Source organism: Malaclemys terrapin, chromosome 11, assembly GCF_027887155.1.
Source record: "Malaclemys terrapin pileata isolate rMalTer1 chromosome 11, rMalTer1.hap1, whole genome shotgun sequence".
NCBI lineage: Eukaryota > Metazoa > Chordata > Testudines > Emydidae > Malaclemys > Malaclemys terrapin.
Genome location: NC_071515.1, coordinates 55,001,198 through 55,017,403, shown reverse-complemented (window position 1 = coordinate 55,017,403; position 16,206 = coordinate 55,001,198). Strand labels below are relative to the sequence as shown.

Genomic DNA, 16,206 nt, shown 5'->3' with positions numbered 1-16,206 from the left:
CAGCTACTTCCTAGAACCTTTTTGTACTATTTATTTAACTGGGTCTCCTAAGTTTGACCCTCCAGTCTTTTTTAGACCAATGAGCTTTACAATTCCCCTTCCCCAAAATAGTGTTGTTTTTCATGGAAGCCTTGAGATGGACTTCCTTTACATTCAAAATCTCCCACATAGATTACTCTTTAGAATACAGTGGTATTTGGAGATTAATCAAATTCTTATAGTCAGGTTGTTGGGTCTGTTTCTTATGTCTGACTGGATTGTCCAATTTCTCCCTTTACCCAGGGAGAGCTTTTGCCAGAACAATTTACATATTTTAGTTTTTTAAATTTTTGGAAACCTTTTGAATTGATTTATTTTTAACAAGAAACATGGTTAGTGAGTCTGAAATCCTAATCTTTCTTGGGTTTGAATCCTTTCTTCAAGGAGGAAATTGATTGTTAGTAAGGGATCATATAGCTGGAGTACTTGCAACCTTAGTTTCCTTATGCCTGAAATCCTGGATTTTACCTTGGGAATCAAATTGTCAGGGCATTCAGGCTGTTTTTTTTTCTTCTTCCTGATCTCCAAATTTTAGTATTTAATATTCTTTTCCCCTCATTCTCCTCATCTCATTGGAGTAATTGTGGGAATGCCTGGATGAGCAAATTGATATAGCTTGTCTAATTTTGGGAGATTTTAATGCTTGAATAGGTCCTCCAACAAACTCAGTATAAGGGGAAGAAAACACTGAGGAGATTTTTGAACTTCCCTCTCAGCTCTAGAGATCAGGTGGTTAACATTGCTGGTCAAAAATTAAAGGCTTTGTTACACAAGTTTAATCTGATACCTGTAAATGGAAAAATGTGGCAGATAGGTGGACAGTTTGCCTATATTTCATCAAATGGTTCTAGTAGTATTGGGATTTCTGTAAATTTTCTTGCCCAGATAGTGACTGCCAACCTCTCTATAATTATGAATGATGTGCCCTATTTGGAGAGTTTTTATTTCCAATGGATGATGATGATGATGCCTTAATTACTCCCTTTGGAACAATGTGGTTGTAAAAGACTAAAATGGACTCCAGCCATTAATGACAAATTATCTAGGAGATTGGAGGACTGATGTTAGATTTTTCAGAGACATAATTAAGTCTGAGAATTCTTCTCAAATTTGTGAATCATATGAATTGCCGGTCAAGTCCTTACTGCCACTTTTCTCTAAATAAGTAGACTTTGGTTTTAATTATCCCAGAAATGCTTTCAAAGTTAAGCACACTTTGGTTTGACGTGGACTGCGTGAAGGAAGAGTCTGCTGTTGCATATATAGTTAATATCCCTCTCCTAATTTACTTCAGAAGTTGTTAGCTGTCAGAATAAGCTATCGAGGTTTATTATGTAATGAAAACCAAGAATATCTGAGATCCTTATGTAACAATTTTGAAGCAGCAGCTAAAGCTAAAAATTATTCCGTGTTGTGGAACATGGTGGGCTCAGGCCTTGGTAGATATACTCCAGATGAGGAACCCTATATTAATGATGAAGTCTGGATAGCACATTCCAACTTTTTTTTTTTTTTTAATCCTAATTCTTCTATAGTTGGTGCAATGAGAAATCCCTTCTTTGATTTATAGACTCATAGGCATTAAGGCCAAAAGGGACCACCGTGATCATCTGGTCTGACCACTGCACATCACAGGCCATAGAACCTCACCCACCCACTCATGTACTAGACCCCTAACCTCAGACTGAGTTACTAAAGTCCTCAAATAATGATCTGAAGGGTTCAAGCTACAAAGAATCCACCACTTACTCTAGTTCAATCCGGCCAGTGACCTGTGCCCCATGTTCCGGAGGAAGGCCAAAAAACCAACCAAACAAACAAAAACCCCAGGGTCTCTGCCAATCTGACCTCGAGGGGAAAATTCCTTCCCAACTTCAAATAAGCCCTGAGAGTGTGGGCAAGATCTATCATCCAGACACCTGGAAGAGAATTGACTGTAGTGACTCAGGGCGCTACCTGTCTAGTGTCCCATCTTTGGCTGCTGGAGATATTTGCTAGTTGCAAATGGGCCATGTACCATTGTAGGCAACCTCTTCATACCAATTCCCTCCATAAACTTATCACTCTGTCCTTTGATAAAGGACAATTAAATCCTGTCATTTATTTTAGCCCAACAATGGAAAAAAGTCCAGAGGAAGACTTTTTTTTTTCCCTGTTGAAGTTATTCAGGAGACTCTTGATTGGTAATCACCACTTGGCTAAATTATTTACTGTCATTAATCATCTTGGGTGGATTCCATCTGGGTGGAAGTCTAGTATTTAAAAAGAGGACAAATAATCCTGTTCCCTAAAGAATCCTGCTTCATTCACCCTATTAGTCTGTTAGATGTGGCAAGGAAAACTTACTCCAAATTCTCACTATCTAAAGTTGAAATGGGCTTCAGAGGCTAATTTACTATACAAAGAGCAGTCCATCTTTAGAGCGGATAGAGCCACAATTAATTATTTTTTTACATGATTTATAAATATATTGTGGTTAAGGGTACTAAATTATATGCTGCTTTCATAGATTTAAAGATAGCATTTGAGTCTATTAACTGAGACAAACTTTGGGTGAAATTAAGAAAGATGGGTACCAATCTAAGACTGTTATATATTTTGGAGGTTCTACACCAGAGCAGTATGAGGTAGGAACTCCTGTTCGTATTGAAGTATGCCAGGGATGCCATCTAGCACCTTTTCTTTAAATTTAAGTATTAATGATGTGGTGGATGTTTTAAGGAAGAGCATTTCTCCCCATCAAACATTACAGGTAGATCTATCTTGGTGTTATGTGCCTATTACATGAGTTCGTGATAAAGCCAGAAAAGGCCTGTGCCGATTATCTCATTTTTCTTTTTGTAATTCTCAAGACCTAGTTTTCAACAAGATGAAGGTCATGATTTTTTGGGAAGAACCCTCTGAAAATTGAGCAGAAGATAGACTGCCACCTTGTAGAGCAAGTATTTGCTTTAACTTATTTGGGCTATTGGTCCCCTTATCATAAAAACTTTAAAGGCCCTTATCTCTGCTCAAGGGGTTCTCTCCTTTTCCAATTCATGTGGCAGGAAGAGGCTGAATTTGAAGCACAATTTCGTTTTTAAAAGTCAAGAAAGTGACCAATAAGTACATTCTGTCCTGTGTATACTGATACTTCCACATCAGATTTACTTATTTTACAAATTAGATTTTCTTAAACCAGAAAGACAATAAATTTATAGTTAAAGAATGTACTGTACTCAGTTTTTTAATTTATCACGGTTTTAAAAATATTTAAACAGCATGATTTTAAGGTTGGACAGCCACACTTAACATTGTCTCTTAGCTTTTGTTGTCATCCCTTTAATGTTGCTTAAATATACTCTTAGACCATAACTATGTTTTCAAATTATTATGCATCTGCAAGATCCTTTGTTTTGTTACATTAATACTTTTATTCTTAGACCTTTTAGATGTTGTATTATTTGGGTAATTTTTTCTTTTTTCCCCTTAATTTGAAGGGACATCAAAAGCAAGAATGTGCTGTTGAAAAACAACCTTACAGCTTGCATTGCTGATTTTGGTCTAGCTTTAAAGTTTGAGGCTGGAAAGTCTGCAGGTGACACACATGGACAGGTAAATTGATTTACATAAAAATTAAATAAATACTAACAATGCTTATATTTAAGTTTGTAGCTTGGAAGGTATTTAGTTACAAGGTGGTCACACACTTGGCTGCATCTGTAGGCTGAGCTGCTTGCACAAACGAGGAGCTCTTTGCATCTCTCCAACACCTCCCCATAAACTTTGTGTGCCACCCACCCATCCCCCTCTAAGTCTGGGATACCCTGCAACTCCTCCAATATCCTCCCATCCAGGTATGTGTGTGCTCCATTCCAGGGTCACCCATTCTCTCTGCCATGCTAGAGGCTTTATCTGTCCCCCATACTTGCACCCCATGTCAAGATCCCTCATTCTTCTCCCTGTGCTGAGGGGCTGAGCACTTGCTACTGAAAGGCATTAATGGGTGCCATCAACCATAGATAATTAGAAGTCCTTGAAGCTATGGTTTTGCTAAACAGATGGCAGAGGCTTCCCCTTTTGATTTTCTAGTTTCCCCTAAAATTAGTAGGATTCCAGCCATTGATGCATAGAATGTTAACTGAAAATTTTGAAATGGACCAGATACGGTATTCAAAAGGTATTATGTTACAGGCACAGAAATGCCCTCATGTTGTGTTTAAGGCCTTCACAATCTAAGCCAATTAAAACTCATGACAAAAGCATTGTGGAAAGGGCTTAAGTTGTGAATGGTGCCTTGTCTTGGCCCTTTGTACTAAATGAATTTTAACCAGAAGAAATGTAGCTTTCTTTTAGGTCTAATTCAGTAAATTAATTGATGTGATGTTTCAATTTCATAATTCATCATGGCCAACTAATATAATTCTGTCTGAAGATCTTCCTTTCTTCAGTGTCATCTGCCTTCCCTCAACTGTCTTGGAGGATTTACTTACAGGAATCTGTGTGTGACACCTTTGATATTAATAGCAGAGGAAATGATGGTTTTCCAGCAACCAGGAAGAAAATAAGATACAGGGGAGGGGAGGGAAAGACCAGGTTTGCTGAAGGAAAATAATGTTAAATTATTTATAAACATACATGCAGACTTTTATGCATTGTGGAAATCCACTGTGGGGGCCCAATCTGTCAAGGTGTTGAGCATCCTTAACCTCTCAACTCTGAGAGCTGAGGGCATGCAGCATCTTGCTGGATTGAGTCCAAAGTAAAGGCAATGACTACAACTGTGTTTGGTTTTTTTTTAATGGGGGCGGGGGAGAGAATTGTACAGTAAGGTCAAGCTGTCTTTTTGCTCATCTTGAAATAAACAATTTTTAGTGCAGTAACACTTTATGCTTGAATGTCTTTAAAAGGTTGGTACACGAAGGTATATGGCTCCAGAAGTATTAGAAGGTGCAATAAACTTCCAAAGGGATGCATTTCTGAGAATAGATATGTATGCCATGGGATTAGTCCTGTGGGAACTGGCATCCCGATGTACTGCGTCAGATGGTAAGCAAAATGTTTAATTTATAAAAATACATAGTTGATAACGCAGTATTTAAAACTTTGAATCAGCCGGGGGATTGGAGGGAAGCGGGAGTTGTGTGTATGTCTTTCATTGTCTTTTTCTTTTTAAGCTCTGAATTTCCCAGGCTTAAAATGGTTGATTTTGTAGGATACATGCAACATCCCTGTAATATGTATTACCCTAAATTACTTATATGTATCTCAGTCTTAATAAATCCTTTTAACATATCTTTTGTCTGAATTTTTTTTTAAAGCGTACATGAACCCTAAACAAGAAATTCAAAGAGAATTTCCCATGTGATACTTCTAATAAATCACAGTACTCTCCAGCTATTTTATGCCCCTTTGCAGCAGCATAAAGCAGCCAGATCATGCTGGCTAGTTAAACTGGGGTTTACAGCTGCTTTATATCGCCAGACCAGTGGAAAGCAGCTGCTGAACACCGCAGTTTCCCCCTCACTCCTGTTCCCTACCTTTCCTTGTGCACATGTTCCCCCTCCCTCTTGTCTTCTCCACAGTCTATTGTGCACAAATTCTAACTTTTTCCCTCCTTCTGTTCCTCTGCGCATACTTTGTGCTGGCTCTTGCCCTCTTGCACCATTTTGTCCTCTGACTAGGTAAGGGGCAACAAGTAGTTTTTGTAAAGAAAAATATTAAGGATTAAATTTAACCTTTTGTTGTTTTTTTCCATAATTGAAAGCTTGCCCCCCAGTGTACACTGGTGCATGAAATTTTCTTCAGAGAAACTTATGAAGAATTGCCCTGTCAAAATGGCCACTGCCTCTGTTTTATTCACAATAGGAATGAAGCCAAGCTCCTTGCAGGGAAGATGGTATTCCCTTAATGCTGTCAGAAGTCAGAGGGGAACATTGAGGAGCAGATGAATGGCAATAAGAGACAGCAGCTATTTTTCAAGAGGGCAGTTCTTCATGTAACTCCTTGAAAATTATCCTTCAGCTTAACCTGAAGTAGGAACGTTCAGTTATGAAGAGTAACACCAAAAAGTGTCCATTAATCTACTTTTTTTTTCCTTCAAATGTAACTTATCCAGAAGATTTCAGCAAATTTTAATTATATGGGAAGTTTGAAGAGTCAGTGTTCTATTAAGATATTAGGGGAACAAAATAAAGGTCTGACATAGGGTTCCAAATTTCTTAACCTATTTTTAAAATTAATTTAAATTCATAAACTAACCATTTACTTCTGAATTCTCACAAAATTCATTGTTTACTCAGAGTAAGTGATGTAACTTTGGAGAGGAAAGGGTGTAATTTTCATATGTAACAGAATTCCTGCTCTTACGTGCAAAATTTCTTAGCCTTTATTATGGAGTCCTAATTGGTGCTTCCTTAATTTAAGTTAGATGAATAGACAGTGGTTAGGAGGAATTCTATCTGTCCATCCTTCATATATTGTAAGAACTTTGAGCCAGGGAAACTTCTTTCTCGTGTGCTGGATGCTTTCCAGACAGACATTTGTTTTATGGTAGTACTCAGTTAATAATAATAATAATAATAATAAATCTTTTTTTCTAAAAAGTCATCAGAAGTGACTTCAATACATACAAGGAACAAATCCTGCACCCTAGGATGGAGCAGGCCTAGTCCATTGCATTGCATGCACAGTCTGATCACATGTAAGAGTTGAGGGACTGGAGCATTCTCAGTGCAGACAATGTTCAGAGAATTTACTAACCAGATTCTAAGTCTCGACTGAGCATGTGCAAATTGCATTTTTTTTCAAAGTCCGATTATTTGGATAAATATAAGTTTTGTGGGTTTTTTTTTTTTTTTTTTTTTTTTTTTAAAGATAAGCAGAAAGTGTATTCCTGACAGCATGGCTATCCTTCCCACCCTCCAAGTCAAATATTAAGACACTGTTCCAAAGGAAAACGTATTTTTCTCTAATCTTGTTCTCAGAAATGGCTAAACCATTTTTGCTGAAATTTTCCTCAAAAAATTTAGCCAGAAACACAGTTGATATAGACAAATTCAGCCTGAATGATATAAATTTGGCCAAGTTTTGTAAGTTGAGTTGTTCAGGCAAGTTTTCCAAACCAAAACTTTTAAGAGGAAAAAGTGGGTTTCAACAAAATTTTCACCTTGAAGACATTTTGAAAAATAAGTTTCAAAATTCTTAATATCTTTTGATGTTTTCTAAAGAATTCCAGTTTTGGGGTTCAATATAACTTTATTTTAAAAGTTAATCAGAATGGGTTTTATAATTTTGTAATCTTTCAAACTTTTTGATGGACTCAGACCAGGATGGTGGTTTTTTTTTGTTTTTGTTTTTGCTTTTTGGTTTCTGAAAATGTGTGATTGATTTTTGTCAGTATTTGGAACAGGAAATTTTTTTGACATCTTGAAAATTGTCATAGGCCCAGAAAACTATTTCTTTTCTAGCTGTATAAGTAAATGGAAACAAGGTCTTAACATGGGAAGTGTTGGTCAACCCTAACTGTAGGCATTGCTACCTGTACTCCGTGTAATGCCAAGTTCATTTGTATACTGCAAACTTCTACTGCCATACCTATGTTAGTTAGGTGTGTGAAAAGGTATGATCCCTGACTGACAGTTGTGCTGCCAAAAGTCCCTAGGGTAGACCTAGTTACACTAGTAAGAATGCCCTTGTTTCATTTTGGGAGGGGAGAGGATAGACTAGAATAGGCTCCATATAAGCTGCGTCCACGCTAGAAACACTTTGCTGGTATAGTGTACCCGCAAAATGCTTGTAATGTAGGCTCTGAATTTTGGTGGTGGACCTACAGAGGTTACATTACAACCTGGTTTTGCACCTTTCTTTATTCTGAGCTTTCGTTGTTGCTGTTGTTTTTTTCCCCTGGATATCTTTTTACAATCTAGTTGCCCTTTGCCGTCAGCTTGAAGGGGATAAGTTACTATTAACGTAACTTCATGAGTTGAATGGTAGAGTTTTTTTAAGAACATGGCCACCCTCTTGATATGTAGTCTAGCATCCATTGCTTCTCAGGCTTCTCACATGGCAGCATCTAGTGTTGCCACTTTGGCATCATATGAGTTTTTCATGGCAATAGTGAGTAAATGGCTGTACAGTATTTTGACATAGTTATTAAATTTATGGTGTACCAATTGTCTGAAAAGCAAAATTAATTTTATTCTTAAATATAGGACCAGTGGATGAGTACATGTTGCCATTTGAAGAGGAAATTGGCCAGCATCCATCCCTTGAAGACATGCAGGAAGTTGTAGTGCACAAAAAGAAGAGGCCTGTTTTAAGAGAGTGCTGGCAGAAACATGCTGTAAGTAGTAAAATAACCAAGTTCTGAAAGTATTACTGTGCTTTAACTGTAAAACTTCAATGAAATGATATTTGATTTAATGCTTATCTGTGGACATTTTTCTTCTGATGCAATATTTTTATATAATTAGCTCTATTGAAAAATTAAACTGTATACTAATATGTTTTACAGTACTTTGTTTTTAAATGCAGCGCTCATACCAAAGGATTCCGAAGTATTTCATAAAAGTTTAAAACATCCTGCGTGGGTGAAGGGACTCTTCAACTTTAGTCCTAAGCAGTTCTGTGTGTTTTGTTTTTTTTTCATATAAAGATGCATATTTATCCCCTTCACTTATTACTGAAATGATGCCACCTTTCAGGGGGTAATTTGGTGGCTGCCTTTAATACGACAGCAACAATCTCAGAAAGGTAGTGTCCCTGAAACTTCAAGGATAATTTAGGTGGGCAGAATGAATTGCCTACATTTGGGTTTGGGCTAGCTGTTGAGCAATGCCTCCACTTTAGGAAAAAGTGGCATGTCGTCTTCAGAATTCTGAATATTGTGACTCTTTTTTTGTCTCCTAAAAATCAGAACACCTCATACCCTAGCCTGCTATTAGGGAGCAGCGTGCTATTTTTAAGTCATTATGGAATGAAGCATGCATCCACTGCCCGACTATTAATACCCTGCTTGTACCCTTATTTTCCTTGGAGTTATTTCGTTCAAATTTTGAACAGGACCAGTAGTTCTTAGATCTTTCATTATATTTTAAGATGGCAAAGTTACTAATATATATATATGAGAGAGAATATTCTGTACTCAGGGCAGAATTTAAGTGCTTTGATGTGAATAAGGCATGGACAAACCTCAGTTCTGGCATTTCTTAACTTCTGAGTTCTTGACTTTGCCACCCTTAACGTTCTTTTACTGTAGCTTTTTGTCATGTAACTTCCTGAAAAAAACATATGTGATCATTCAGAACCATATGAACCTCCGCATGGTTCATCAGCAGGACTGGGACCTTTAGATTCATAGCACAGATCTCATGCCACCTTAGCTAAGAGTAGCCGGACTAGGTTGTTGCCCTCTGTGTTCCAGCTGCTACAGGAGAATGAAACAAACACTTTTGTCAGTGGACGTCACAGCTATTTGCTAGACAGCATGGAAATGTTGAGACTCAGGTGTCCTGGGGTCTGTTTCAGATTCTGGAGAAGAGTTTGTGATTACAAGACTCTTCCACCCAGTCATCTTTCTACACTTGTGCCTCCTTCTGGGCTGTATCCTACCCTTCTCGCCCCTCTGTATTCCATTCAAGTTGGTTACCAGCAGAAGGAACATTGAGAGCATGGGAAAAACCGTCTCTTTGCACTATTTTGGTGTCACAGGAGTTCTCAGGCTGCGGGAATTGGAGGAAAAGTCCTGCTTAGTCACTCTGAGGATGGTTCATGTTCTGTCCATTTGACATATAGGAACTGTGAGGGGATGGAGCATACTCAGTGCAGACAATCTTTGTTAGAGACTTGCAGTTAAATTCACCAAACTTCTAGTGAACATGTGTGATCCCCTTGCCCAATTCAAGTACCTGCTTCAAAACATAGAACCTCTCAGATGTAAGATTTATTCAACATGGACAAATCAACATATTTTGCCTATCTTCATTCTGAATCAGTTGAACTGATTTAGCTGAAACTTTCTGTGCCCCAGCCCCCCTCTCTCCCCCGAAAAAAAAAAAAAAAAATCTGAGGCATACAACTGGCATAGAAAATTTCAGCTTGAGTGGTTTAACTGAAAACAGGGCCTTATAATGAAAGTATAAGGCAACTCAGTTACCAGCTCCACTTATATATTACTTTTTCTTTTAGGGAATGGCAATGCTCTGTGAAACAATAGAAGAATGTTGGGATCATGATGCAGAAGCCAGGTTATCAGCTGGCTGCGTAGAAGAACGGATTATACAGATGCAAAGACTGACTAACATTATAACAACAGAGGACATTGTGACAGTGGTCACAATGGTGACAAATGTTGACTTTCCTCCCAAAGAATCCAGTCTATGATATTGCACTGGTTATGCATTCTGACCAACAGGATTCTGAACTGGAGCTGCTAAAGCTAATGAGACTGATTACGGTTGTTACTTTCTGTGTGAAATGAGGAATGGTAAGTTTTTTTGGGAATGTCAATAAGGAGACTTTTTTTCCAAACATGAATACATGAGACTTTACTGCATTCCCGTCCTGAAGGACGTTGACCTGAGAAGTGGCAAAATATTGTTAAGGAACTTAAATGAAGAATATGGACCTATCTGGGCTAATCAAGTGTTTTAAAAACTGACATCAGATTTCTTAATATCTGTCAGAAGAGACTAATTCCTTAAATGAACTACTGCTATTTTTTTTAAATCAAACATTTCATTTCAGATTTTAAAAAAGGGTAACTTGTTTTTATTGCATTTGCTGTTGTGTTTATATAAATGACTATTGTAATGCCAATATGACACAGCTTGTGAATGTTTAGTGTGCTGCTGTTATATGTATATAAACAAAAGTAATCAAGTGGGATATAGCAAAGAGGCTTCCAAGCATTACTTTAACCTCCCTCAACAAGGTATACCTCAGTTCCAAGTCTGCTAAATTATGAGATTGACAACACTAACAATTTGAATAATAAATTGATCCATGTTTTGTAAATGCTGTATTACAAATTCACTGTTATTTAAAAAAGGGTAAGCTATGCTTCATGCCAAGAGTAAATGGCCATTCCTAAAGCAGTGTTTTTAGCCCTTTCTTGTGCTAGCTTGTGTATAAAAAGTGCTGGGTTTGAAACAAAACTTTCTTCCTGTTTTTAGTTTAAAGCTTTTATCTCACGTTCAGTTCCCAAAATATTGCATACATTTTATTTTTACTATTTAGGTTTGCTGTGTCTGAGGAATATTTGAGCATGACTTTTTTTAATTTTATGTGAGCTATGACACTGGAAAGCTCTTAATTCTTATTCTTTCTAAAGAAGGCTTTTTCCTATTTATGTATGTAAAAAGTTCTGCATAGTGTACTTTGTTTCACTAACAGTATGCAGTGTGTTCTGTATCACTGTTTCAGGATCACCTCAGGAAGCTTAATTACCCGGAACTCCTCACTCTCTCTGCTTTGAGATTTGCAACTTCTCTACACTTAAGCTTGGTGCCATCTTGTCAGAGTGATATTTGATGTCTGTGATGCATAGGTTCATCCTGGAGTCATGTTAAAAATGATAGCCACAGACTTCTGATGTAACTGCTTAAAAATATTCAGGGATAACTTTAGTTGTTATGCTATAATTTCAAATATGCAATGACTATTTAGAGGTAACGAATACCAACATAGGTAGCACAGTCTAGCAAAAAATAATAAAATTGCTTTCACAGCTGACTCCAACATTATTTTAGGGTTTAGGAGATCATGCCTTATATACTATGTAACCTAAAAAACCTGAATTGACTGTAGGTGCCAAAGTGCTTTTCAAAATTAATATTACATTAGTTATTTGATCCTTTACATTTATACAGATCAAAGTAAAAAAATTAACTTTCTAAAGTACTCAAGTACTGAACCAACAATAGCCAGTATTATGCTATGTATTTTGTCAGGTCAGTTTTTTTTTAAATCATGCATCAGATTTTTAAGGAAGTTTTTAATGTCACAATCAGGAGCTCACTGTGAAAGTTATCTTTAAACAGTTATTTGTAAAAACCACAGAATACCCTCAATTTTACATATAATATGCACTTAATCTCTGGGAACAATACAATTATTTATAAACAAGACCTAGGTTACCATATTCTAAGCAGGGAGGGGGAAGAAGGGTAATAGTAACGTTGTTCATGCATAACATACCACTCAATTCTGTTCTGCTTGATGTTTTTCACTCTTATTCCTAGGGTTTCATGGTAGCCATAAGAATCCCTGCTTTAATGGGTTATTGGTACTGGTAGAGCAACTTGCTCATTTTGTTTATAAAACAAACTACTCATGCACCCATTTTCTTTATCTGGATTTTCATTTTGCTTCCACCTTCAGTGCAGGGATCTTAAACGTACATCAAGTGATCATGGCTAAAGAGATATGAACAAAACCAGTCATATTTTACTGAAAAACTTGTATTGCTCTCTGAAGTTTAAACCCCAACACTGGCAAAAATAGGAGGAACAGCATGGATGATATAAGGATCAGTTATTCAAGATTCAATGCAGAAGTCATACCTAGCTACGGACATATGTCAGTATGAGCCTTGCATCCTGCATGCATGATCCTTGAACTTTTTGCTGGTATGGGCCCTGGTGGCCATGCTGTTTGGGGGGCGCCTTTGGTGTTGCTAGTGCACTTTGTGTTTGCAAGTGATGTAGGTGAATCACAAAGCCTGACAATTTAATGGGATGATATTTATTTTCATAGAAATCCCCACAGGTGTGAATATTGTACTAACTGTATTTTCTGGATTTTTTCTTTTTTTTAAAACAGCATAGTATAGTATCACACCCAAAAGGATGTTCATGGTAAAAGTGTTTTTATAATTGGTGGAATAACTAAACTTTGGTGAGCTGTTCTTATACACAAGACTTCTGTTTTGCAGGGCATTTTAACCTGTGTGTGTTCCACTTATAGTACAGTAAATATAGATGTGTAAGTTAAAATGCTTGAGCCAGACTCATGAATGAGGATAAGAATAAATAAGAACTAAGCTAGTGAAAATATTCTGGCATTACTTACTAGCAGAAGTAGTGACCGTTGTCCCTCTTTGTACTTACAGCATGTGTGGTGGTGTATATGTACATGTATGGTCTATTCCAGTGGTTCACCCTGTATTTTGGCTTGTGAAGAAAAGTCAGTCCCTTGGCTCTCACTTCCAACTTGTTGGCTTTGCCTGTCTATTTAAATGATTGCTGTATAACTGCCACAGGACTGATGGATTAGCCAGTTTTTGGCTTTACTGGAAGTCCAAGCCCTGCATTTTTTAGTTTGTGTTAGCTACTAGGAAATTTTTATATCACATGATGCATGACTACTCTTTGTACACCTACTACATGTACCTTAGCATTTCAGAAGAAACTGTGTCTCAATTGTTGGAGTTACTGAACTAGCACTGTCATTCATGGTGACGTTCTGAAACGATAAATCAGGATTGAAATTCACCATTTTTTATCTATTTGAAATAGCGAAATTCATGTAGAGTAGCTTTTAAAGAGTCTTGGAATTCCAGCTAAAATGTAAGCAGTAACAGGAGTGAATATTTGTTTGTACCAGGTTTCAACAAAATTGCTGATTATCGTTTAACAAGTGGGATTACCAGTTAGATCTTTTTCCAGTTTCTCTTTTTAACTTCTAATGCATTTATTTTTATTAGGAACATTTGGTACAAAGTGCAGAAAGCTATATGCAGGTTTATGGGCAAAATGATACAAGTAGCATCCTTGATGGAACATCATTTACCTCAGATATTCAACCAGCAGTACTATTTTTTTTTTAAAAGCAGTCTCAGTTCATATATTATTCGTTACCTCTCAAGATATTGGTAAGCAATTATTTTAGCTTTACTCTCTGTATTTGTCTGTTTTGGGCACAGGTTGTTGTACTACTGTCAGATTATACTTGCTATTTTTCTGCAAGTATCAAAAACAAAAACCCCAGCCCAGGATAAAAGTGATTGTTAAATATTGTACAAATAAAAATGTATGCTCTTTCTGCCCCTACCCCAAAAGTTAAATAAAAAAAATGACTACTGTATGACTTGCATATGCCTTTTTTCAACTTTTCATATCTTCTCTAGGAAAAAATAAATCTAGGGAGCATTTTGTGTTGACACTTCACCTTCAGAAACCTTGCAGCTTGAAAAGGTTAAAGAAGGAAAACCAGTTCTCTCCCACTCCCCCCCCCCCCTTTTTTTTTTTTTTTTTTTGCAACATTTACAGCATTCCAGTGGAGAAGTAGAGCAGAGGCAGACTCTTATCTCTTGCATTTCTGACGTAGAAGGTAATCGTTCTCATGCATTAGTTACCATCCTTTCCTCACAAGAAGGACAAGGGAGAACTGAAGTGAATTCAATCAGGATATTTGTTAACCAAACTGCTGCAGCAGACTGCTAGGCATTTTCCCCCCATGCATAAGAGCTGAGTTTCAGAACTGAACCCAAGTGCTGTATATAAGTAAAGAGCCCAAGTCCTAGGAGGCGGGGTCAGCAGAAAGTAGGCAATACCTTTTACTACAGTTGCTTGATATTCTTTGATATCCCCTTCTATCCACAAATGTTGGTTTTACTGCCCCTCCCTAGCTAGGTAGCAACACTAACAAAATAGCACTAAAGAACTGTTGGTTTTTTGGATCCCTATGGATGTTTGGAGAGTAGGGTACTTCTGGTATGGCACTCCTGCATCAGCCTCAATCACAGAAAAACTGCTAGAAAAGTTAAGTGTCTTATGTACTGCTAGTCTATTGTTTATCACCATTTCCCTTTTCTGGCAACTTTATGTGAAGGCCAGGTGCACCAGCTCTTTTGCTTTTGTCAGATTATTCCCATTCCTACTTGGTAGAAAATTGCAGAGCTGATAATTTGTAGGAGTGATGGTGTACTACAGCCACTGGTGGAGCAGCTCTGTGATTATGATACTGGAAAGAGTTGCATCTTACTTTCTGGAAGTACTATCACTTGTAACTTCCCTAACTATTCTTTAGCAAAATTGAAGCTTTTTATAAGGGAATAACCAATCCTTACTTAGAATGGATAACTGTTTTTCTAACTGAAGTTAAATGATCATTCTGGTGGTTATTGGAGCCTTCTTGCCATCTATGAACCAAGTAAACTGTCTCCAGCCTCCTAATTATAGGTTTAAAGAGTAGGGCTCTGTTTAGTAACTTGAGTTGGGATATGAGTCAAAGGTGTTATGTAAATTGTGTGCATACAAAAATGTCCATGCTTCTTGTAGTTAGATCCAAACAGAACACTGTAACTAACTCTCAGCTTTTGTCTGAAAATGCCAAATGTGAGAATCAAATCAAGCCCCAAATCTTATTGATTTTGCACATAGTCTTAACTCTAGCACTGAATGTCTTTCCTTCCCCTCCTCCCCAATGCTTGGGGCTTTGAGATGAATGCCATGGTCATTCTAGCCAAAGACCAATGTGAACTGCTTATACCCAAATGGATGAGAGAGCTGAAAGGTAAAGATTCTTTGACTTTTTTCCTTTGTAAGGTGTAGGCTACCTTCATCCAGGACTTTCCTCTCAGTTCTGATTCCTTCTTACATTTATTTGATTCCCAGTTGAAAATTTCCATAACTGAAGGGATTTCATGGGTTTCTGCAAGGTCCAAGCCCTTCCACTGTAGCAGTGCTACAATTCAAGTGTTGCTATTGTACACACACTAGGTTTTAGTAAAGGGAAAAGCCCCTCAACTCTAATCTTTCCTCACAAGCCTTGTGCATCAAATACACATCATTCAGTCCTTTAAAATTTTATTTGTCAAAGGTAGGTAGAGACTCTAGCAGAGGACTGGGGTGCAGAGGCCCTGCAGTCACCTTCCCTCAGACTCAGCAGTGAGATTACACCTGAACCTGCACTAGTGAAAGGGCTGGGTCTGCCCCAGAAACAACATTGGGCCTTAACCCTCCATGCTAGGCACAGGAGCAGCTGTGGGGTAAGATGATTCTGCATGTGGTGCTCAGTTGGGGGTGCCTGGATGTGCAGGGACTTGTTTAGGGGTTCTAGATACTGGGGAGAGGGTTTGAGGTGGCTGTAGCTCAAGTAGGGACTCTACATCTCAAGGATCTACTGCCACCCATAGAATTTATAATTTTCTTAAAGTTAATGGCCCTTAATTCTTGCAAAAGGATT

The 16,206-nt window shown here is 37.6% G+C and overlaps 2 protein-coding genes across 3 annotated transcripts in view; one reads left to right on the top strand and one right to left on the bottom strand.

Annotated features, from left to right (window-relative positions):
• The window catches only part of ACVR2A (activin A receptor type 2A), a 113,496-nt gene extending 99,393 nt beyond the window's left edge, over positions 1-14,103 (top strand). For both annotated transcript variants that reach the window (XM_054044448.1, XM_054044449.1), the window contains 4 exons: positions 3,519-3,633; positions 4,929-5,067; positions 8,232-8,362; positions 10,207-14,103. In XM_054044448.1, the coding sequence (XP_053900423.1) occupies positions 3,519-3,633; positions 4,929-5,067; positions 8,232-8,362; positions 10,207-10,401 (580 nt within the window). In that variant the 3' untranslated portion in view covers positions 10,402-14,103. The remainder of the gene's footprint in view (positions 1-3,518; positions 3,634-4,928; positions 5,068-8,231; positions 8,363-10,206) is intronic.
• Positions 1-16,206, bottom strand: part of ORC4 (origin recognition complex subunit 4) — a 90,623-nt gene that overhangs the window by 18,079 nt on the left and 56,338 nt on the right. The window lies entirely within an intron of this gene.